This window comes from Eubalaena glacialis, chromosome 13 (genome assembly GCF_028564815.1).
Source record: "Eubalaena glacialis isolate mEubGla1 chromosome 13, mEubGla1.1.hap2.+ XY, whole genome shotgun sequence".
In the NCBI taxonomy this organism is placed as follows: Eukaryota; Metazoa; Chordata; class Mammalia; order Artiodactyla; family Balaenidae; genus Eubalaena; species Eubalaena glacialis.
In genome coordinates, this window is record NC_083728.1 from 5,740,479 (window position 1) to 5,764,761 (window position 24,283).

Here is a 24,283-nt window from a genome sequence, read left to right on the forward strand (position 1 = left end):
AACAATCAGCGGTGTGTGATTCTTGCTGCCAGACAGGCCAGATCAGCTGCAAGAGAATTCAGGAGCGCAGGGGCTGCTCCTGGCCTCACTGAATTCCTGGCACTCAGGGCTAGCTAGAGCTCAGTGAAAGTCTGTTGCTTGAATGAATGAAGGAATGGCTGAAATGAGGGGCAAGGCTGGTGGTCTCCTTTGGGACATGAGTGGGATTCAAGGTCATCCCCAGGCCCTGATAACAATTTCAGGGACCCCCAAGGCATGTTCATGACTCTCCAGCTTTTCCTCCAAGCTGCTGAGGTCAAATTGCAGCCAGACCTCCCCTGTTCCTTCCTTGGACCTGCTGGTGAGATCGACCCCTCCTTAAGGTAGGGGCTGAGACTGTCCAGCCCATGGCAGGGGCGCCCTCCACCGTAGGCCCTGAGCGCTTCCCCCCTTCCTGGCCCCTGGGCTTGGCTCCCTCACCAGTCAATCACTCCTGAGCTTGAACCCTCTAGAAAAACTTTCTGGGCCTGCCCTCCTAAGAAAGCAAGAGGCATCACTGTGCCCCGTTGGGGAAGAGACCTCACCGCTTCTTGGGCTGGCTTTCAGTGAGTTCTGCAAGATACAGCTCTGGTTCCAGTCTATAAAAAGGAAATGCCAATAACTTTTAAAACCTACCCCTCCCCAAGGCAAAAGTAGTCTCTGCTCATTAGGAAAACTCCAGGCATTACAAGGATATGTGGATATTTAAAGAACTAAAAATATTTGGGCGGGGGACGGGGTGGGGAGCTGACCTGGGTTCAGCTTAGACTCCTCCATTGTGTGACCCTAAGCAAGTGACCCCTCCCCCGCCATTTTCCGTGTCTGTAAAATGGGGATAATAATATTCCTGCCCCTCAGAGTAGGTGTCAGATTGCGTTCATGTTGGTAAGTTTCTGGCGCACGGTAAATAAGTACTTGTTAAATAAATGGAGATTTCGGGCAGGGTCTAGGAGAGGACACACCGAATTGCTGAGAGGATGTGGAGATGGGCCAGGGAGGGGGCCTCTTACGTAATATTTTAATATCTTTTTAATTCCAGGAGAATGTGTTCTTGCAGCACTTCTGTAATTAAAACTTGAAATAAAAGTACACCCCCGCACTTCCTCCCCCGTCTTTAGAACTCCCGAGCCGTGCCCTTCCCCGCCCCCCCCCCCCCGCCAAGCCGGTGGCCCCTCGGGCAGCAGACGTTGGGTGTGGATTGCCCCGGGCCCCGCCGGCTGGGAAGTTACGAGTCCCGGACACGTATTTACATGACAAGGGCTCCCGGGCGTTTCTCGGAGCTGTCCGGAGCGTGCCTACGCGAGTACCAGTTTTCTCCAGTCTACCTCCTCTCGGTCGGGTTAAAGTGCGCGGGGGGCGCAGTGGGCTTGGGGCCTCCTGGGGCTGCAGATCTGGAGTCGGGGAGCTTACTGCGAAATCAGGTAATGGGTAACCTGGAGGGCTGCCCCCTTCCCTTAATTTCCCCTGCCCCGAGCCCCAGGGACATCGTGCTTCTCTGGGGGGGTGGGGGGCAAGCTTACCCCCCACCAAAGCCTCGGTCGAGGACCCCGGGGGCCGGGTTGGGAGGAACGCACCCGCAATGGCTGGGACCCAATCCCGCTGACCAGGGCCTGGTCTGCGCCGGGCAGACCTTCCTAACTGACCCCCGTAGGGGAGGGGACGCTGCGCCCTTCCTCCGCCGCGCGGGTCCCGGGTCTACGCGGGCCGCCTTGCTCTGGCCCTTTAAGAGCCCGCCCCCTTCCCCGTCACCCCGCCCCGCGGCCCGGGGAAGGGGTGCGGGGGAACCTCGGCGGGGATTGGCGCAGCGCGCGCCCCCTCCCCGGCCCCCGCGCGGTGGGAACCGGCAGCCCCGTCTAGCGCTGACGTCAGACCGTCTGCCTGCCTCCGACCGCGGTCTCGGAGCGAAACCCGATCTCCTTGGACTTGAATGAGGAGGAGGCGGCGGCGGCGGCGGCGGAGGCGCTCGGCTGGGGGAAGCCAGCAGCGGAGGCTCAGCCCCGGCGGCAGCGCGCGCCCCGGCTGCCAGCCCATTTCCCGGACGCCACCCGCGGGCACTGCCGACGCCCCCGGGGCTGCGGAGGGGCAGCCGGGGGGCGCAGGGGAGCGCGGCCCCGAGCACTGAGTCCCGCGGCGCCCCGGGAACTTGGCGGCGCCCCGAGCCCGGCGAGCCGGGGCGCGCCTTCCCCGCCGCGCGCCTCCTGCATGCGGGGCCCGAGCGCCGGGCGCCGGCCGGAGCCCCCCCCGGCCGCCCCCGAGCCCTCTGCGCCCCGCGCCGCGCCGCCGCGCCGTCCATGCACCGCTTGATGGGGGTCAACAGCACCGCCGCCGCCGCCGCCGCCGGGCAGCCCAATGTCTCCTGCACGTGCAACTGCAAACGCTCTTTGTTCCAGAGCATGGAGATCAGTGAGTGACCCCGCGCCCCCCTCCCCGGAGGCCCCGTCAGGCTCGGACTCCGAGTCGAGGCGCAAATGCGGGCGGGGGCCTGGGCCGTGCGCGCCCCCTCGGGCCGTGCGCCCCGCGCCCCGGCTGCGCCCGCCGCGCCCGGGGCGCGCCCTCCCGGCTCGCGGCAGCTGGCGGCCGGCCCGGCTTTGTCCCGCGGCGCTGCGAGCCTGGCACGGCCCCCGCTGCCCGCGCCCCGCCCGCCAGGACTCGGACCCCGGGCCGAGCTGCTCAGAGGGCGGCGGGGCGCCCGGCGCGGGAGGGCTGGGGCGGGTGGATCCGTGAAGTTTCCATTTTATTTCCCTACAGGGCAGTCGCGATGGAGCAATTAGGCCGGCTCTTTATCAACTTTGGCTTGGGGGCAGGGGGGTGTCAGGCGTGTGAGACACTGTCTGGCCTGCGCGGTGCCTGGGGCTCCGGGTGTGTGTCTGGAGTGTGCGTGGCTCTGTGGCTCTCGGTCTGTGTGAGTGGGTTTCCGTACGTCTGTGGAGTGTGCGTGTCTGTGTGTCTCGGTCTAGGTCTCGGCGTCCCTCTCTGTATGTCTGTGTGTCTGGCTCGCGGGCTGCCCCAGGAGTGTGTGCGCCCGAGTCTTCTTGGGTCTCTGGGTCTCTCTGGGTGCCTCTCTTGAGTGTGTGCATCTCTCTGGGGGTCTGGGGACCATGTGTGTCCAGGTGTCTGAATCCAGGGCTCAGCGCTGGCGGGTCTGGCGAACGTGGATCCTGAGTGTGTGTCATTGTGTGATTGTCTGTGTCCCCGACGCACCTATAAATAGCCTCTGTCTGGACAGCTTGGCTCAGTCTGGCTGGGACGGTGGTTACAAATGAGTCAAAGTTTGGGGCTGTCTGTATTTGGGACTGCCTTGCTCTGAAAGGGGGAGGTGGACCAAGGGTGGGGAGGGGAGTGTTTGAAGCTTGGCGCTGACTCGCCCTGTGCTCGGAGAAGTTGAGACAAATAAGCCTGGACGTCCGTCACACGTAGCCCACCCAGGTGGACATTGGGGTGGATGGGCATTTGACTGGCACCCCCCAGGGGACTGCCTTCCAGCCTATACCCCCTCCCCCCGCCCACCCTTTGGAGACCCCTTGTCTCTCTGAGCTTCAGTGTCCCCATGGTCTCCCCTAATCTCCCCAGGCGAGGGTGGCACACAGCCCTTCCCTGCTGGGGCCAGCCTTCTTCCATCTGGGACCAGGAGTCCAGAGGCAGCCGCCACCGAACGAGGGCAGTCACTGGGTGACTCATAAGCCAGTTTCCGCAGGCGGCTGCCACAGTTTTCGACCCCTGAGCCTGTACAGTGAGGCGCAAGAGGTAAAAATAACCCATGACCGGCCCTGCTGGGGCAGGCTGGCTGGCGTTGGTGGTGGGTCCTTCCATCTGCCGGTCCCCACTCCCTCCAGTCCTGGAATTGAAAGCCTTGCTCTCCCTCACCACCCCACCCCCCCGCCCCCAGCTGCCTCTTGCCAGGCCAGCGAGATGCCAGGAGAACCTGCCCAGAGCCAGCGTTTGCGGAATTGAGTTGCATTAAACCAGATTGCTTCCCAAAGGCCCTTTGTGAACTCCGGAGGCTAATGAAATGCAGGAGGATATTATTAAAATATGTTCGCACATGTTTGGAGAGTCTCGCTGGTGCTAAGTGAATTGGTGCTCAAGTACTCTCGGTGCCTTATTCTCCCCCTCCTGTAAAACTGCCTTAGGGAACTCCCCGCACCCCACCCCGGTCCACATTGTCAGGTTGAACTTATCCATTATGAGGGCTGGGCATGGCCGGACATTCTGCTCTTCTTCCTTTGTGTTCAGGACTTTTTAAAAAATTCATTTTTATTTCTGTGCCTTCTTGGGCTAATCAGCCCTGACAATATTTTGACCGACACCAAGAGGCTGTTAAGTCCGATGCCTGTTTTGACCGGTGTGCTTCGGCATCTGAGTGGGACCCTTGAGGTTATTAGTGCCTGGAACCCTGGCCTGCTCCAGCTGGCCCTGAGGTGGCCCATTAGTCATCATGCTCAGTGTATTTTTTACATACGGCCCTCTACTCCCTGGAAGAAAGCCCAGGGCAGGGAGGGAAGCGGTCTTTAAAGCACAGGTATAATATAACAGTTTGTTGCGAGTGCTAATCAGATTTCCCGGAAACAGTCTGATGAGGACGCTTTAAAGGCCGTGAGTTTCTTTATACAAAAATAAGGACGGAAGGAGGGAAGGGAAAATTGAAGGAGGAAAAGAAATGGACAGTGGTCGCTGTGCATTTCTCATGATCTGAGCTGGGGGTTCAAGTAGAACGTTAAAGTTGGATTTGGAGTTGGGCTGCAGGGCAGTGTCCAGGTGGCTCCTCTTTTAGAAAAGAAGAGATTGCCCTTGGTAGGTCCGTTAAGCCCCCTGGGCCTCAATTTCCTCATCTGAAAAACGAGACCATGATGGTTGAAATAAAAAACTCTACCGTCTTTCAAGATGAGACCTCCGCTCTCCAAAGTCTGGCTGGAGGCATCAGTGCCGGAACTGGCTCCCTGCCCCTCGAATAGTGCTGGGTCCTTGGTGTGGTCTTCAGTGGCCCCAAATATCAGACCTGGGTGGACCCTTGGCAACTCGGGGTTCATACCCTCGATTTATAGATGAGGGGAAGTGGCAATGGAAAGCTTTGTCCCAGGTCCCCAAGCAATGCTAGACTCAGACCCAGGGTTATTTCTCATGGAACGCACACACCATCTTGAAAATGGACCAGGGGCCCCAGAGTAGGTCCACCTTGAACTTAGGGGCTGGAGGAAATCAGCAGCATCTCCTTTGCACCCGGAAGAATGGGAACTGGGTTGGCCCTGAGGAAGCCAGATATCTGGAATGGTCTTGACTTTGACGAGACACTGCCAAGACTCTCCAGGGGCTCCCATCTCTCCTGAGGGTCGAGGGGTGTGGGCTGCTGTCTGATGGGACTTTGCTGTCCTCAGAACTCACCCCACGGAAAAATACACCATTCTGGAAAAGAGCCAGAGTTCTTGGAATGGAAAACAACCACTTCAAGTGACAGCCCACCGGAGATGACAGCCAGGGAGTTCGATGTGGCAACTTTTGAGGAAAGGATTCCTCTTGGCACACACATTTGCATTTTTCTTGGCATTCTGTGACCTCTTTTCAGTTCTGCTGCATCTCTTAGAAATTACCCCCTGTCTTTCTCCTCCAGCTTCTGCTTGAGACTTTTGGGGGCAGACAGATGCTAACTGTCTTTTCTGGACAGACCGAATTGTAGGGCCAGACAGCTGTTGGCCCTCGTGGCAGCATTTCTGGAGGGTCCTGGGAGGTGCCCCTGCCCTGGCTGCGCCCTGCACCTCTGCAGACAGTGTCTATGGTGGTGGTGGCTTTGTTTTTTAACACAACCGGAGCCACTGAGCCTCGGATTCCTCTTCTCCGACCTCTCCTCCGATTCCAAACAAATATCCCCAAGCACTAGAGACTCAGAAACTCATAGGAACCCAATTTTCTGGTGGTTTGTCTGGCACATGTGCTGTGCATGTGTAACACTGGAATCCAGGGTATGTCACCCTTGGCGCTAGGACGCCTGGGCCAGATAAGTCCCTGTTGGGAGGGAAGGGAAGGTTGTCTTGTGTGTTGGCTATTTAGCAGCATCCCCGCCTCTACCCTCTAGGTGTCAGGAATAGGGTTGTACTCCCCCCAGCAAGTTGCAGCAACCAAAAATGTCTCCAGACTTTGCCAGATGCCCTCTGAGGGGCACATTGTCCCTGGCTGAGAACCACCGTTTTAATCAGTTACTGGTTTTTCCAAGGGGGCTGGAGGGGGCGGGAGGGCAGATCTCAGCGGAGAGAAGATGATCCTCTGTTCCTTTCCAAAATCAGTCCCTGTAAACGCCCAAGGTGGCACCTGCCACTCATCCACTTAGCCTTTATTGAGCGCCTCTTGTGTGCCACGCGCAGGGAGGATTGGGGCTCCTCCTTGATGAAATTTCCGGTTTTCGCCTTGGATTTGCATTTATTAGGAGGAAAGACTCGGGCACCCTTGAAAGCTGATATTTCAGGTTTCCGGTTAAACTATGGACGTCCAGCCGGCACCAGCTTTTACCCCCGTGGACCCTCTCAGCTGGGACTTTTAACCCACATGTTTTGTGACTGTCCGGGTTTTAGGTTGAGGTGCCGTAGGAGGCTGAGTTTTGACTGGATCTCAGGTCAGGCCGTTGGCCACAGCTTCCCAGGAAGTCTGGGTTAAGCCAGCTACACCGCCCAGCACGTCCTGGGGTCAGGGGTGAGCTTAGTGTTTGTCAAGACACGGAATAACTAATGGCTTTTGTGCACACACGCATACACAGGCACACACATGCGTGTGCACACACACCCATGCCAACACACACGCACACATATGGGCTCACACACTCAGCTGCTACCCCTTTCTGCCTTTCCGGCCAGCTTCTCTCGAGGTTGGGAATGGTTACAGCTTCTTCTGGGCATGTGAGACAAATACAAAGGAAAAAAGTGCACACACACATACTTTCTCCCTTATAAGTTGTGCAAATGTATGCACTCTCCCTTTGAAAGAGAGGAAGGGAGATGGAGCTCTGTGTGAGGCTGCCTGGGAGAGGAGGCCGGCGGGGCGGGATGGCGGGGGCTGCTTACCTTCGGGACAGTGAGATGCACTTGAGCCCCAGTAACCCCAGAGCGGCCAGCTCAGCTGTGCCCAGGTGCCACCTCCACGTACCTTCCCCACCTCGTCTCAGGGTTTTTAAACGTCCATGGTTTGGTCAATTGTTAAAACATAAGAAAGTGTTGGAGAGGAGGGTACGGGTGGGGGGCCCCAAGCCAGAGGGCCCGCGTGGCCTTGTCTCCAGGTGTCATCACCCAGAGAGAAGTTGGCAGGCCGCTTGGCACCTGGGGTCCCGCGCGAAGAGAAAGAGCTCTGACACACTGAGTTTTGGAGACTGTACTCCTGCCAGCCTTGGGCTCTTGTGTGGCGCACGTGCTGAGGAGATCAAGGCCGAGGACACATTCTGTGCTTTTTAAAAGGTGCCGCGTGAATGCCTGCGTGTGTGCGTGTGAGGATGCTTGGTTAGGGGTGGGGCTGGGTGCCGTGAGTGCCACCTGCCCCCTCCTCTCTGTGTGCCTGAGTAGCAGAGAGGATGTACCTCACTGCTCCAGGCCTTCAGAGGCCTGCAGAGCACGGTTCAGGGTGGCAAACTCAGTGTCCTCTGTTTTGGAGGGGGGAGCTGCAGAGAACGGTGGACGGAAGTCCTGCCTAAAGGGACCACTGCCACTGGGCTCACCATTGTCACGTGGGCCCTGTGAGGCCAGATCTCTCAGTTTCAGGGACCTGGACAGCTAGATTTTGTTGTAAAACTCCTGGGTTTTAAGTACTGACGATTCCTTCTTTTCTCACCTGCTCGCAGACCCTCTCTCCCGAGGGCTGAAGTGGGTTGAGAGCGTGACCCAGGGCCAGAGGGATGGAAGCTCTGCCCCGCTCCCAGACTTGCTGGCTGTGTCACCTTTCACTGTCACTTGGCCCATCTGTAGGTCTAGGTGACAGCAGCTCCGGTGTGCTGGGGTGTCGGGAGGATTCAAAGATGATTCTCGAGGAGTGGGGTCATGGGAGCTGGCGGTGACAGTGGGGTGAACTAGGCCCAATAACCCGCTTGTCCTGTCCCCTAGCGGTCACACTCTGGCACTCTGCCTGTTGAGAAGGGCTTCAGAAGAGGGTTCCTCCACCCTGGGGCTGGGGTGCCGGCACTGGTTGCGGATGTTGGAACGAACAGGCCCATGTGGGTACCATGACCTTGAAAGTGGAGGTAATTGAATATTTGTGTGAGTTTCCTTGTCCCTGGCTGGCAAACCTCCAGCATGTCCACCCTTGGCCCAGGAAGGCCCAGACATCTCTTAGGGTCCCCCGCTGGGTCACTGGACTCCAGAGCCTGCTTTGAGGCAGAGACTGGGCTCTGGGGGTGGAGGGTATGCGGCCATGAAGAAGTCAGCACCACCCTGACACCAGATACCCCACTGGGTCCATTCCTAAGACGGTTGGGAGCACACAGCCCAGAAACTCCGAATGGTTTGAGGCTCTCACTTTGAAAATTCATTTCCATTTTTAACAAGTGAGGGTACAGGGGTGGAGAGTGAGCCATCAAAAACAGACCCTGATCTTTTTTTCCCCGGTGGGTTTCACTTCTCCACCTCTGAGCACCTGCGTCTTCGCTCCTGCCCTTCCACCTCCCCAGGTGGGCTGTACCCTCCATGAAGTCACGTCGACTTCACTTTCCTTTGGGTGGCACCACAAAACCAAACCCTGACATTGCGGGGTCTTGCCAGGGCCTTGTCAGGCACTGGTAGAGGTGTCTGTCACCAGGCTGGGAAAGGTCCCAGAATGGCTTGCCGAGAGGAGCAGGGGCTTCAGCACCCTGGGATGGGCTGAGAAAGGTTTAGGGCATCCCCAGGCTTTCCAAGAGCCACAGAACAGCTTCTGTCTTCTGTTTCCAGGGTGACTGATGGGTTTTTGTTTCCACTCCCTTTCCTAGTTGGATATGAAGAGCTTATTATGTGCCAGGTACTAGTGACGCATTTTTCTCAATCTTCAAAACAACTCTGTGAGAGAGCTGTTGCTATCACCAATTTGCAGATGCAAAAACGGGATCAGAGAGGGTAAGACACTTGCTCCGGGTCACACAGCCAGGAACTGATGCTCTGTTGGGATTCAAACCTCAGCTCCCTGACCCCACAGCCCATGCTCCCGTGATTTCTTCCCCACGACACCACACCGACTCCCATTCATCAGGGAAAAGCACTAACACATCTCAGAGCACGCAGTCGGACAGCACACTGGCTGACTTTCATTGGAAAGGTCTCCCCCAAACATGTGTCCCGCATCAGGCTGTCTCTGTCTCCTGCTCCTTCCCGCACCCCCAGACCACCACCATCCGATCTTGTGGCAGGGGCTTGCTAAGTGGCCCAGGGCTGTTCCTGGAAGGACCATAGCTTAGCTTTCCTAGGATTTCCAGGCCGTCCGGGGTCTGAGCACTGCCAAACTTCTGGCCAGGGTGAGATGATGAAGATCTAGACTTTATGGGGGACCTACGTGGGGCAGAGCATCCCATAGGTGCTGAGTAATTCACTTCATCCTGCACCGAGGGTGCTGTTCCAAGTGCTGTTCTGGGCACCGCAGAACATCAGGGGACAACTACACAGATAAACCTACCCTCCGAGGGCCGCCGTTCTAGTCAGGACAGGGACAAGAAAATGAGTTCATTTCGGGGAGGAGGGCTGAGAGGAAACCGAAACAGGGGCAACCTCAAAGCCTCTTTCGGGGAGGGCCCCCGGGCTCCCTGACTGGTCATTGTGTTTGGGCTCCAAGAGCACCCCGTGGGTCTCCTTCCAGACCTGTCACGTGGTATTGAATATTGTGTAATGAGTTGTGTCATCTCTCTTCCTTCTGGTCGCTGAGAGGTTGGGGTCCATTTTGTTCATTATATCCCCGAGCCTGGTTGGTACCTTGTGTATGAGGGGGGAAGGGAGGGGGCAGGGCGGGCCGGCAGGCTCCTAGAAGATTCCAGGCAGGACAGGAGGTGGTCAGGATATAGACTTGGAAAACCATCCTTTTGGGGATCCCTCTTAAGCTTCCCCGCTTGCTCCTCTGCAAAACAGAAGGGAGATTAACACCTGCTTCATAGCTTGTCAAGACAATTGCCCAGCTATGAAAAGCACCTCGGCACAAAACATTTTGAATGCTCCAGTGACGTTTCCACTGTTTGGGGTAGGAAGCTGTGCCTCAGCCTCCTCCCCACCACCTCTCCCTCGGGGGCAGGTACCGAAACCCACACAGAAAGGCCCCTGCCGCTGCCCCCGGAGGTCGGGGTCTCTCAGTGTCACTTTAGTGCCACTAAGAGCTTAGAAATGACAAAGATGCATTGCCGGGCCTGCCCCATGCCCCCGAAAGGGGGATTTCTAGGGCGATTCTTTTCTGCACACAGTTGTTTCAGACTTGGAGTGTTTTTTGATTGCTCTATCCATTTGCTACCCCAGTGGAGCTGGCGTCTGCTTGGATGTGACAGTGAGACCCACAGGTTGCAAGGAGTTAGGCAGCTACTGTGACTCACCTTCCGAGGTAACCAGGTGGTGATCGGATCTTCCTGATGTTCCCGCAAAGTCTGATATGTATTTGTTTTTCACTGGAGTGGGAGGGGGGAGGAAGGGGGTGGTCACTTGGCTTAGAATCGGTGCCTCTGCAATGCACTTGTAGGATGTTGAAAGCATTGGGAAATGTGGAGTCTGATCTTCCTTACCTTCAGATGTATTTTAATTATAGTCATTTAGTATTGTATCCGGTGGGTTTGGGAAGTGGTTCTCCTGGCAGAAAAGAGAGTTTTAATTATTTGGTAACAAGTGTAAAATCCCAGGGGCTCTGGGATCTGAATGTTGGGTAAAGTTTACTTCTGGCCTCCTTGAGCCAGCTCTTAAAGTTACACTGTCCTCTGGAAACGTCTCCTGGTGCCCCATGCGTGGCACCAGCGCTGGGCTCCGCGGGGCTGGACAGATACAACTTAAACCACTGAACAGTCATATGAGTTCAGGACACCAACTTGCCTTTGATGTTTGGAGAAACGGTCCCATATCTTCTATCCCTAATATGGACTTCGGTGGTGATGGGGATGGGGGCAGCTGTGCCAGTTTCTACTTAGGACGCATACAACTTTTGCATGATCTTGGCACAGAGCAGATGTTCAGTAAACAATGAAGCAGTGAGTGAAAGAGTGGATTTATGGTGTTCCTTCATCACCCCCGTGGCTGCTGGGAGCATGCACTGAGGTTTCGTAACTGCTGGCATTTGATCTGTCACCTTCTATCATCGCTGTCACGCTTCAGGGATAGGAGAGTCTCTGTAGGTCCTTAAGGTCTGCAGGAGCTGATGTTTCCATCCCTGGCTTTGCGGTTGCGGGCAAAAGTGACAGATCCAGCTGTGGATCTGTGTGGGTGTCAGTGGTTAAGAATACAGAAATATGTGCTTTAATATATTAAAACCACATATCATTGGGTATAAAAAATACATACATATATAGACTTATATTTATAATATAAAATATGCAGAATATTTTAAGACGTGTGCATTCCACCCAAGGCTAGGAGACTTCTCTGAGGTTCCCCCGTCTGGAGGCCACAGCGGGAACCATATCCCCACCCCCCACCCCCGCAGGTGTGTTTTGCCCTGGGCTCCCCCAGGGAGGTGAAGTCAGGGTTCCCAGGCTCTGTCCTCAGAAGCAATGGAAACGAGCAGCTGAGTCAGTTTTCCTGCACATTTTGGGCAAAGCAAACTGCCCTTTCCCAAAAGAGGTTTTTTCAGCCCCCCTGGTCTTGGGTACCTAGTTGCTGACTGCTCATCTGGAGTAGATTCCGCAAGACGGCCCCGCCACCCCCCTTGCCTTGCTTTGCCCGAGAGGGTCCAGGCGGCTGCTGGTAAGTGGGGCTGCTGCCCGAGAGCATCAGCCAGGCGTGAGCTCAGTTGTGTTCTCGCTTATGTCACTTTGCCCACCAGGGTCAGACATTCCTGACGGGGATGCTTTCAGACTGTGCTAAAGCTGCCCTATAATGTTCAAATGCCTGGCCAACAAGCGTCAACCCAAGCCCTGTGGGGTGATTCGTCCCAGAGGCCACATTTCCACTGGGGAGGCTCAGAATTTGCACGTGGCCATAGCAAGCGCTATTTCTTCATCTGCCTAAGCTTTATAGCAGGTAGAGTAGCTTTGCTCTGATATCCCTCCAGTGGACGTCAGTTGAGAGATGGTGGAAGAGTCTGGCGGTTGTAGGTAATGTATTTCAAAATCCCGATCACAGAAGGGAGAATCTGTATGGTCTATTATGGTTGCTGCACTTCAGGAATAAAAAATAAAAAGTCAAGACCAAGACGTTTAGCAAAACTAAGTGCATACATGCTTACTTCCTTTACATAGCTCATGTGGCTACACAGAAAGACTTCATCAAGGTCTTAAATAACCCTCCAAAAGAAAGTAGAAAGTGAAGGAGGCAAGGAGGGTCCATTCAGCCTGGGGAGCCCTGCAGGAATTTGGTATCTGCCCCTGGCCCACTTTGCAAATTCCCAAGTCTGAGAATTCAGGCTGAGGTGCTGTAGCTGGTCACGGGTCTAATTGCCTTCCTGAAAATAATTTAGTCGGTAATAATTCTGTAAACCTATGAATCAACTTTGCGCAAACACCCTGAGTAATTTCTTTGTTCTTTTCTTTCTACTTTGTAAATTGGTGTCTGTAAAAGCCAAAGGTTTGGTCTTGTGGAAGGCATGATTCATTTATTGGTGTCTGTGCTGCCCCGTTGCTGTCCAGTCATTTCAGAACCCAGTCGCGGTGAGCCAGGAATGATTCATACGGGGCTGAGTTGAGCAGCCGATGGGGGTCACAGCCACAGGGGAAACAATTTTTTCTAGTCTGTTTATGGTATGGGAGAAAGAGGTGGCTGTATCGAGATGATGGAAAGGGTGTCAGTTACATCGTTGAGTATAACCGATGAAATGACACCAGCCAGCCCTTTGAACACCCCTCCATTTGCTGCTGTTGATCGTCCTGATGGACCACAGCTAAATGCACTCCTATCTCGGGTGTATCTCTCCCGTGTTTGTGGATCCCAATCTCTGAGCAGGCTGACATGTAGGGACACCCCCAATCAAACCTAGAGCCAGAGTTTCAACCCCAAAGCCACAAATGCAGAGAACGTTGCCTTTTTAAAAAGTCTATCCACTAGGTTCACCGCGGGATAGTTCAAATATCCAGGCTTAAGGGTCAGGGGCCACTCCCGTCCCCTCTCATTTCTCTAACAAGGACAGTTATTAGATGTTTGCAGTTGTCAAGTCTCTGCATTAATCTGTAGTGTGTGGGGACTTACACGTGGAGCTGCTAATTTTGTCTAATTTTATTAGTTACTTTTGGCCCTAAATAAAATTGTCACCGTCCTCCCATCTAGAGGGTAATTAGAGTCGCCTGCTACATGGCACAGAGGTGTAATTATGAGTCCAACTTCCAATCATCCACATAAGTCTAGGCCCTGCCTGCAAGTACATAATCCAGAAGTTGCTTATGTTTAGTTAAGGAATATTTCTTCCTGTGGCCATTTCTCTTCTGAAGTCTCCTTGTCTGGTTGATTCTCCATCTGTGTGACTTGCTCCACTGTATCCTGTCCTCTGCATCACTGAATAAGGTCCTGGCTCGGGTATCTGTGGATCCCCAGCTCCTATAACTCTTTAGTTAGAGGAGAATTTAGCCGGTACTTATGGAGCCACTTTGTGACTTTCAAAGTGTGAATCAGGGATGAGTGCATGGCATTTGAGCCAGCACTCCCCTTGCTGCCCGTGACAGACATTGCTAATCGATCCCAGCATGGGAGAGTGGCAAGGGCTGCAGAACTCCTGGAAGGGGAGGGACTGCTCCTGCATGCAGCCACCGGGACTCCCCATCTGCTCGTCCTGTCACGTGGAGGCCCTTGGGCTACCTGACAAGTCGGGGACAGTCCCTACTATGAGTTCTAAGGCTGTGCCACCACTTTGATATGAACCAGGCCCCGGCTTCAGCTGTCAGGCCTGGGTCCCTCCCAATCCTCTGGGCTCATTCATGGTGATCTGGAGTAAGCCCCCTACCCATGTTACTCTCAGCCCCCCAATATTACTTCATTTGTCTTTCTTTAAAATCGGGGTCACCAACTCAAATGTCACAGAAGCCTCCATTTTTACCTGGGATGCACGTTGCGGCGTTCTTTTGCATTCTAGTGAGAATGAGCTCTGAACCCTCTCCTGGAATAGACCCAAGTGAGTGGGGGTGGGCTTCAGGAAGAAGAGGAAGAAAGGAGAGAAGCTGGGCAGTCAGTATTCGGGCAGTGAGCCCCCAGTGTCCAGCAAGTTTGTCTGTTTCCTTGATGATTGCCTTAGTCGCATTGTGGCTTTTCGAACCCCAGCCATTCCTGAGCCCCAGCCATTCCTGCCGACAGTCACAGATGCTCACCAAGCACCGTGTACGCCCTCGGGGCAACCCCATTGGCACAGGAGGAAGTGGAGCTAAGGCACATGCCAGGGTGCGGAGATCACCAGCCAGGAGCAGAGCAGGATTTGAACTTGGGCTGCGGGACTCCAAAGTCTGTGCTTTGCCCGCTGTCCCCCCAGCTTCAGAACCGCCTGTCACCCGTGTAAGGCTGTGGCCGACTCCAGGCCTCTCCGCCTTTGCCCTCGGGCTTTTGCAGCTGGGCCTGCGTCCTGTTCATCCCTCCTCCACACGCTCCCCTTCTTGGAATGGTCACCGGCGACAATCCCGGGGCTCCGTGCCAGCGAGAGCAGGAATCTGTCCCGTGTCGGGTTGCAGCTGACGGGAGAAAAGGGTCATGGTGACCTATGGGGCGCTGGGCAGGGCCTGGGCTCCCCAAGAGGGGTGCCTCGGGAGAGGGAGCGAGGAGAGGGTCCAGAGAGCATTAGGACTGAGGTCCCTTTCCAGCCTCCTTCTCAACAGCCTCTCTCCATCCTGCCGGACATGGAAGCCCCGGGGGGTCTGCAACCCTGACCCTCAGGCGCACCCCAAGGCAGGAGTGGAGCTTCTTAAAGCTCCCCGGCTAATTCCAGGGTGTCGCTGGGGTTAAGCCGCGTGGGGCTGGCCCCCACCCCGTGCTTACAGATGGAGAAACTGAGATTCAGTCGAGGGAAGGGAGGAAATCCGGGCCAGCTTTCAGCCTGAAGCCTTTCTGTGGCTAATCAGAGCGCTGCCACCAATAACGTCGTCATCGTAAGGCCAGCAGGCCGGCGGGACTCCGTGCGAGCCAGGCCGGAGCTCACACTTGCACGCGTCGCTGTGCGTTGGGCAGCAGGACCGCGGGGCCCGTGAGCCCTGGCGTCGGCCTCATCTTCCAGCTCCCGTCCTGTCCAGGGCAGGTGCTCGAGCAGCCAAGCGACCCCTGAGGCCTCTGCCAGCTGCAGTGCAGGGGGATGGCCTGGGGTCTGGTGGGTGGAGTGGCGGCCCCGGGGCCTGGAAGTTACCGTCTAGTTCAGGGAATGGTAGGGGCACCCGGTTTCACCAGGATCAGGCTGGGCACCCAGCGCCCTGGCTTCCTCTTCTCCCTGTGGCTGCCGGACACGCCTTAAACCCACCCTTCAGCTTGAGCTGCCCCTGCCTTTGCCTTCTGGGTTCTTGCCTACCAACGTGTGGCTTTCTGCTTCACCAGGGGTGGCACGTCTCTTCTTGCAGGTTATCTTTCCCAGGGGGTGGAAGGGAGAATCACACAGAGGCAGGAACAGGGCACTGGTGGGCTTGCAGTTGAAGGCGGAATGTTCTAGACACAAGATTTTCTCATCACTGAAGCCCCCCGGTGAGCCCTGCTCATACCTCTCCCCCTACCATTTCTTTCCTTCCCCTCCCTTCTTAATTTTGTTCTCTGTAAAACGGGCTTAATTGAACCCTGAGGCTCTTGTGAGAAGGAAGGCACTGCAGAGACCCAGTCAGACCTCACCAGCTGTCCCTTCCCTTCCCTTCAGTTGTTAAACTTCCTCTTGGAACCTGCACTTCCCCTGCTGTGACGTGTCTGTTGAGGTATAATTCATAGACAGAAAGTGCAAGACGTAAGTGTGCACTGTGTTGAGTTTTGGCAAGTGTCTGTGCATGTTAACCAGTGTCCAGATGGAGACGAGGGACCTTCCGTCTCAGCACCAGGCCCCCTGCCCCTCCCAGTCTGTACCTGCCCCACCCTGCCCCTCACCGAGGCAGCCACTGCAGATTCAATCACAGAATCTCGGAGATTTAAATTTAATCTCAGAGATTAAATTTTCTGAGTGGAGAACTTTGCATAAATGCAGTCACACTGTATGTTCACTCTTTTTGTTTGGCTTCTTTCACTCAGCCTCCTGACTTTGAGATCCATCCATGTTGTATGTCTCAGTAGTGATTCCTTTTGATTTCTGAGCAACATTCAATTGTGTGGATGAACCACAGGGCTGCCATTCAAACAGGGAAAAGCCCCGTAAAAGGGGCATGTGGACCCAGAGGAATGACTGACTATCTAAGGGTGGAATTCCAGGCACCTTCGTGGGGAAGAAGTTTTTTTTTTTTTTTTTAAGATTTATTTTATTTATTTATTTATTTATTTATTTTATTGGCTGCGTTGGGTCTTCCTTTGCTGTGCGCTGGCTTTCTCTAGTTGCAGCGAGCGGGGACTACTCTTCGTTGTGGTGCGAGGACTTTTCATTGCAGTGGCTTCTCTTGTTGTGGAGCACAGGCTCTAGGCACGCAGGCTTCAGTAGTTGTGGCACACGGGCTTCAGTAGTTGTGGCTCATGGGCTCAAGAGCGCAGGCTCAGTAGTTGTGGCACACGGGCTTAGTTGCTCTGCGGCATGTGGGATCTTCCCGGACCAGGGCTCGAACCCGTGTCCCCTGCATTGGCAGGTGGATTCTTAACCACTGCGCCACCAGGGAAGCTCGGGAAGAGGTTTTATAACCTGAATCTGAGCCCCATAAACGGGCACTTGGGGCCTGGGCATCTGTCCAGCCCTAGCCAGGGAGACTCAGGGTGGTGGCAGAGGCTTTGGAAACTCAGCAGGCTACACCTCTGCCGCCACCTGGCACGGCCCCGCCAGCCACTGATGCCAGCCCGCCAGCCCGCCTCACCTGGCCCGCATTCCTTTGCAGGGAATGAGGATGTGGGTGACCCCAGACAGGTATGAATCATGTCTGGGGGAGGTGGTTACTCAAGCAGAGAGCACCCAGGCTGAGTTCCTGCCGGCTGACGGACGGCTTGGACCTCGGGATGGAGCTGTATGTCCTGGGGGTTGGGGCATGCCTCACTGGAGAGTGTGGGGCTGGCCGACGGGGTCCCCGACACTGGGACTCGAGCATTCCCTGAAGAAGAAAAGGACACCCGCAGAGTGGCTTCAGAGGCAGAGTGCCAGTTTAGAATCATGGCTACGTCACTTACCAGCTTTGTGGCCCCCAGGCCTCAGTTCTTCGTCTGTAAAATGGGGATGTTAGTAAGTGTTCTGACTTTTTGGGGCTGTATGTGACAACACATAGCTCACTACAGGTATTTAGTGAATGCCAGGCACCATGCTACATGCAGTTTTGCAGGAGCCGCCGTTACTAGATCTGTTTTTCAGACGGGCAGACTGAGGCTCAGAGGACAGAAATCACTTGCCCAAGGGCACACGAAGATAATTGGCCGAGCTGGATCTGGAACCCCTTGACACCACTTGGGTCATAACCACCTGACCTTGTAAGTTCAAAGAAATCGACAGACCCAAAGCAAACTGGCAGCCCATGAGAAAATTTTAGATGGCATGTGGACGGGTATTTCATATTTAATGGTTATATTCTTAGGTTAATGTATGTTAAATGTAAATAAGGAAGAACGGAACAAGCAAAAAAAGCACATCATTGGTTTCATGAGTATTGTTCAAAACAAGGCTAAGTAGTAAAAGTGAGTCGATTGCATATTTATTTTTTTAAAGTATCAAGGAATTTAAATTCCTTTAACGGGGTATTTGGAAATGGCAAAGGTCAGGAAGGCTGGTTTACGTGATGTTTAAGATGCGCGCCCCAAGGAGTCCTCGGGGGTCTTTAATAAGCAATTACAGACTCACGGCACCTCCTGCAGAGTAGAAGCACTTTGCTCTTTGCCCCTCTAAGGTCACCCGGCCGTTTGAAGGTCGGGGTCAACTCAGTTCTAATGAGATCTAGGTCACGGGGTCGCGTCATGGGCGGGAACCCGAGGGGAAGGTTCATGGGTAGAGAGTTATGGATGGAGGGGAAACTCTCATCCTTCCCCCAGACAGACAGCTCTGAGCAGCTTCCGGCAGGTGACGGGCCCCAGCTTTATCCTCAGGAAGGTTCTAGTGGGGAGAAGCAAACCCATTGCCCCACCAGATCTCAGGGCCGCCACGTGGTTTGCAAAGGAGTGCCCTGGGACCGGGGTGTCCGCGACCTGCCCCGCACAGCTGTGTGTCATCCGGATCTCGGTGTGTGTTTGAATCAAGATTTCTATGTTCTTTCTTTGTAATGGGAAAAATCTCCTTAACTTAATTGCCCTACGGTGCCTGAAATGATTTGATGTTTTGCAGAATAGATCTGTGATTTATTACGTAGCCTCCTAATGCACCTTTTTGGCTCTGGGGAGAGTGAGACACAGTGGGAAGAAAGGGAATCACAGGGCCCGGTGGGTTCAGCTCCGGCCGGGGCCTCGCAGGGGGTGTGGGCTCCTGATGGGCACCTGCCATCTGCTGGACACTGCCCTCTGGCTGAGATGCCCCCAACATCACCTGGTCACTGCTGGGACATGTCCCATCGTTGGGGGAAGTTCTGCCACCTGTCTGGCTTGGGGTTTGGCAGAGATGTGCTTATTTCTACTATTTTCCAAACAGTTTGCATGTGGAAATCCCCTAGCAGTCCAGTGGTTAAGACTCCGCGCTTCCACTGCAGGAGGCGTGGGTTCCATCCCTGGTTGGGGAACTAAGATCCCGCCTTGCCACGTGTTGCGGCCAAAAAAATAGAAAAAAATCAATCAATCAATCAGTGTTAAAAATAGAAAAAAAACAGTTTGCATGTGACAGACGGTGGCGGGAGCTGTTTGAAGACCCCACGTGAGACTAGAATTGAGCCTCTTAGTGGTGTCAAGGCTCCCTGGGGGCCCGACCCCGTGAGGTTGCTCTAGCTGGCGTGTGAGCTAGGCTTCTTCCCAAAGAGCCCCTGACTCAGAGACCTTCCCGCACCCGGACCCCAGGTCTCAGATCCTGGGCCTGGGTCTGGTCCTAAAGAACTGAGAGGAAAGGGCAAAGAGGTGGCTCCTTGAACCCACTGACCTTACTCGTGGGGCAGAGGAGAGCACACGGCCCTGGTCCCGGCCCTCCCTGCTCATCTGGGGCCCGCCTCATCCCTGACTACCTGTCTAGGAATTTTTATTGCAGCCCACAGAGGCATTGCAGCTTGGCTGGAATGTGAAAGATCCTGGCGTGCGGCGGGCATCCGTAGGTCCTGGCCCCTGGGCGGGAATGCAGGGGCGGAGGCACCCGGCCTGCTCACAGGTGAGCATGGCCGACGTGGTACCGCTGCTTTGGGCCCCGTCTGGCCTTGTGCTGCCTCTTTGGGCCCTGATTCCCCTCTGGGTAGATTTTGCTTTGACCATTTCCCCTGAGACCTCAAACCACAGCAAGGACTAAATCAACAGTTGATTATGACCAAGCGTGAAAGCTGGGAAACTAGTCCTAAGGGTTACAGCACTTAGGCAGCCCCGCTGTGTCCCCAGGAACGCGGCCCGGGACTCTCCCTGTGATATGGGATCCTCCCGGCGCCCCTGGCAGGCAGGACGACGATCAGTAGTCCCCGTGTACAGACGCACACGTGCTGAGGTTGAGAGGGCGCGGGGCTTCGGGCTTGTGGCTGCTGAGGGGCAGGGCCGGGACCTGAACCCCAGCAGCCGGGCTTCAGCTCCACTTATTTATGTGTGTGGGCTACGGGCTCGGCCAAGGGACAGTTATGGCCCCTTGTGGATCTCATCAGCGTTGCCGGTCAGCACTAGGAAGGAGGGATGGTGGCCTGGGGTTCCCAGAGCTCTGCCTTTTCCCTCCACCCTGGAGAGTGTCCAGGTGAGGCGGCAGTGGACAGAGGGGCCCCAGACTCCAGGCTTCCGCAGGCCACCCTGCCAGTGGGTGCCGAGCTAGCGGTGCCAGCCGGCGTGGGAGCGCCGTCCTGCCTCTTCTCCATCTGGCAGCCTCAGCCCTCGAGGAATTCCTCCTGCGGCCAGGAGTGGCCGTGTCATCCCCTGCCGGCCACAGGACAGGTGGAGACCGGGCTTCTCTGAAGGAGCAGAGGAGGGGGCTTCTGGGGGGCAGGACCAGGCCCTTTCTCCTGGCTGCCCTGTGGTTATCCGCCCCGCCCCCATGATTCCACAGGCACATCTGCCCTGTCCTTGGTGAGGCCAGGCCCAGCGTGCAGGGAGTGAGTGGTCACTGAGGACCCAGACCCCAGGAGCAGCAGGCATGGGTCTGACCGCCGCAGCTTAGGAGAGGGTCCTGGGGGCTGCTCCCGCTCTCGGAGCTTCTGTTTCCTCCTCTGCACAATGGGGGTGGTGAGAGTCACCCACGTTATGGGGTCGTAGTGAGGATTACAGGAGAGAAGACATGCTTAGCTGAGCGATGGGCGCCTCGTAGATGCTTCGGAAATGCAGCCTCTTCTGTGGTTTAAGACGTGGCCAGTATTGAGGGAGAGATGGCTACGCCATCCCCAGGACCTGCCTGTGAGAAGGGAGGGGAGAGTGACGTGGAAGCCCTTGGCTCAGGTGGGTAAAGTTAGACAGAACCTTGAGGCATGAGTAGGAGTTCTACCCAGGGAGAGGTTTCTCCCGTGAGATTACAGGTACCAGCCCCTCCCAGGCACACTCAGGGTTGTGTTCACCCCATTCGCCAGAGGAAGTAGAGGCACAGGTGTCCACGGCCGTGCAGTCGGGGCGGCATTAGAACTGAGGCTGTGGGCACCAGCGAGGTGAGTCTGGGCCCCTGTGTTGTATGTGTGTCAGGGACAAAATCTAGACCAGGAGACGTGGACCTGGCCCCAGCTTGCTCTGCAGCCTCGGGCCGGTTTCTTCCCTGCTCTGGGAGGGTGGAGGGTGTGGGCATCTACCCGTCTCCACTCTGACCTTTTTTTAAAATTTATTTATTTATTTATTTTTGGATGTGTTGGGTCTTAGTTTCTGTGCAAGGGCTTTCTCCAGTTGCGGCGAGCGGGGGCCACTCTTCATCGCGGTGCGGGGGCCTCTCACTGTCGCGGCCTCTCCCGTTGCGGAGCACAGGCTCCAGACGCACAGGCTCAGTAGTTGTGGCTCACGGGCCTAGCCGCTCCGCGGCATGTGGGATCCTCCCGGACCGGGGCACGAACCTGTGTCCCCTGCATTGGCAGGCGGATTTCTAACCACTGCGCCACCAGGGAAGCCCCACTCTGACCTTTTAGTTTTCCACAGCAGAGGAGTGATTTCTTTGTGGGGAAAGTTCGCCCTTCCCCCACCCATGAGGGACCAGGAGAGGAGTTCTGGGGAATGGGAGGAGATGCTGCCTCAAGGGGGCCTCTCCAGACCCTGCCCGTGGGCCTGCCAGCCTGGGCTCCCCCAGCACCTCCTTCGCCTTCGCCTCTACCGACCCAGAGACCCTTGATGACTCAGCCCTGCGGCACCGCTGCAGACCTTGACCCTCCTGAATCCGCCCCTTCCCCTTCAGAGCCTGCCCAGGGCTCCCGACCAGCGCCCCACTCAAGGCATCTGTGGGGCATCCATCTGTGGATGCAAGAGCCCTTGGCCCATCCTAGGGGTGCTGGAAGGCTGGATGGGGTGGGTGTGTCATCTGTAATTTTGTGCTCATTTAGGAACCTTACTGACGGGTCGTTTGCCTGAATATTTCATTCCTTCATTCGTGAATTCATTTGCCACATTTACTGAGCACGTACTATGTGTTGGGCCTAAGGCTCTGGAAGTTCACAGCCATGAAAAAGGCAGACTCACTTGAGCAGGGCAGACAGGAAGTAAGGAAACCAATGCAAGTGTAACAGCTTTTCCAAAGTCTCCCAGGAAAAGGGAGAGGCGGGCCGGGGGGCCGGGACCGTCTTTCTCTGTTTCCTCTGCTTTTCCATCAGCCTTGTAAACTGGGGTTATCCCGTGGGACCAGTACAGCCCGTTTTATCACATGCATTTGTTCCTAACTCAGATATGGAGCTGAAAAATAGGAACTTTGTGACTTTCCCTCTGGGGCACTGATCCAGAAACCTGGGGTGGGCCAGGAATCAGCATTTTTATAAGTTTTCTTGCAGGAGATACAGATTCAAGAACGCAGAGTCCTGGATTCTGATCAGCTGGGGCCCCAGCAATGCTGGCGTCCAGGGCCTATCCCCAGGGGTTCTAGTGGCTCAGGGCTGGCCTTGAAGCCTTTGTCCCCTCTCTGAGGTTTCCTAGAACAGATAGATGCCAGGCAGTGGAGTCACAGGGCTAACCTGTGTGCTTGTTTTTCAAGCTTCTGCTCGTGTTTCCAAAAGGACCCCTCGGAACGCCCAGAGCAATGTGTACCAGCCCTAAAGAGATAATGCTGATTTCACAGTGAAAATAGCCTGGTTCTTCTGATAGGAAAAAGTGATGTGTGCTCCTTATTTAAGAAAAATTCGAAGAATTTGATAAATGACAAAGACAAAAGTCTAAATGCCCGCAGCCCCATCACGTGGAGATGAGTTTACTCTGAAGGTCTGTTTCGAGGCATCTGCACTGCAGGCTGATGAAGGGCAGGTAGCAGTGGTTGGAGGGTTGGGTGCAGCCCCCTCCCCTGCAGCGGTTTTTGCGAGGGGGAGGAAGATGTCCCCTCCAGCTTGCCTATGCCTCGTCTCCTCCCTGAGACATGGGGTCTGAGGCCCGCCTGGGGACCTCCTGCTGATGCTGGCTGCCTGGACAGCAGCCTGCGCCTTCATCTCTGTAAAATGGGCTGATGCCCATTGGAGAGGCCGGGCCAGCGCCCGGTGGACCCCAGCTGCTATGGGAGATGCAGCCTCTCACCTCTGGGGCTCACATCAGCCGAGCAGTGCTGCTTCTGTATCCATTTGATATCGCAAAGCTCCTGAGTCGGACTTTCATTGAATTGAAGGTCCTTGCTGGTAAAACATGGTCTGAAAAACCACAGCTCTTATTCGAGCCTCTTTTTACAGACAGTGTGTCTCAGAGGCCCAGAGAGGGTGAGTAGGAACCTGGAGTCACACAGCCAGTGTTCACCACCCAGGTGTCCAGGAACACGTCCCCTCCCCTACTCGGAGCGAGGCCTTCCAGATGCCGGAAGATGCCAGGGTCCCTGCTGGGGACTCTCCACCCTGGTCCCCTCAGCCCAGAATACACGCGAAGCGTCTAAACTGATCATGATAAACAGCTGACATTTATGGACACGCCTGTATTTAGGCACTGCTCCGAGGCCTTCCTGTGAATTAGCTCCTTGAGTGAATTAATTTTTTAGTGACGGGCTAAGGAATTCCCTGCATTTCGTTTGGAGATGGCGTGTCCAGCCTTGGCAGCCACCCAGGCTGGATCCTCGGGGCTGGGCTCTGGCCACATCTCCGTCCCAGGAGGGACAGGCAGCGAGCGTAGGGGACCCAAGAGGTGTCGGGCCTTCACCACGCCCCTCCCGCCCCCCCCCCCCCCACGCCCCAACCTTTCCGCCTGGGAGGCCAGGCCTCCGTCCTGGTCATACAATGCCCCCTTCTCACATTCAGACTGGCGGTCTAGACGCTCACACTCCCTTTTGTTCTGGAGGGTCAGGGGTTGGGGAGAGGCCCCAGAGAGTGGGATTTGGGCCGAGGCAGGAAGAAATCTTCCCCGAAAGAAGAAGGGGGTGGGGGTGGGTGAAGAGACACCCATTTCAAAGGAGACAGCCCATTGTCTCCCCTGCTCGGCCAGTGACCAGCCTCCCAGCAAAACATGCACCGATTTATAATGATGGGGGCAGCTCCCGGCAGAGACGCGCCGTGAAACCCGATGGAGCTACGCCCACTTGGGCCTGTGCTCCCGGAGCTGCCCAGCGGACGCTGCCTAAATAAAGCCCTGCGGCCCATGCCAGGAGATCTGGGCCAGGCTGCCAGCCAGATTCCAAGGGCAGTGCTTGGCCCGGCCCGAGCCCAAGAAACCCCGTGGGAAGAGACACAGCCATACCACGTTCCCCGGCCTCCAGCCGCCACCTTCTCGGGGTGCTCCCGATGTCTGGGTGCTTCGTCAAGGGTGGGGCCGACCAAAACATCACTAAGATGCGAGCCCAAAGCCACCTTGTCCTGTGGCCTTTGGTGACAGGAAGCTCATTGCCTGGGAGCTGGCACTGCCTGAGGAGA

The 24,283-nt window shown here is 55.8% G+C and overlaps 1 protein-coding gene and 1 long non-coding RNA gene across 4 annotated transcripts in view; both read left to right on the forward strand.

Annotated features, from left to right (window-relative positions):
• The first annotated feature begins 1,204 nt into the window (after window positions 1-1,204).
• Window positions 1,205-24,283, forward strand: part of PMEPA1 (prostate transmembrane protein, androgen induced 1) — a 59,402-nt gene continuing 36,323 nt past the window's right edge. Inside the window, exon 1 of one of the 3 annotated variants that reach the window (XM_061207957.1) lies at window positions 1,205-1,439. Coding sequence is in view for 2 of the 3 variants with exons in the window: in XM_061207956.1 (XP_061063939.1) it covers window positions 2,310-2,421 (112 nt within the window). In the remaining variant the exon portion in view is untranslated. Of the gene's footprint in view, window positions 1,440-2,263; window positions 2,422-24,283 lie in introns of those variants that run through there. The other 2 variants (XM_061207956.1, XM_061207955.1) reach the window with 2 other exon arrangements.
• LOC133102866 (uncharacterized) lies at window positions 2,821-4,032 on the forward strand. The gene is made up of 3 exons (XR_009703119.1): window positions 2,821-2,877; window positions 3,589-3,762; window positions 3,905-4,032. It is a non-coding gene; the product is annotated as an uncharacterized LOC133102866 (long non-coding RNA).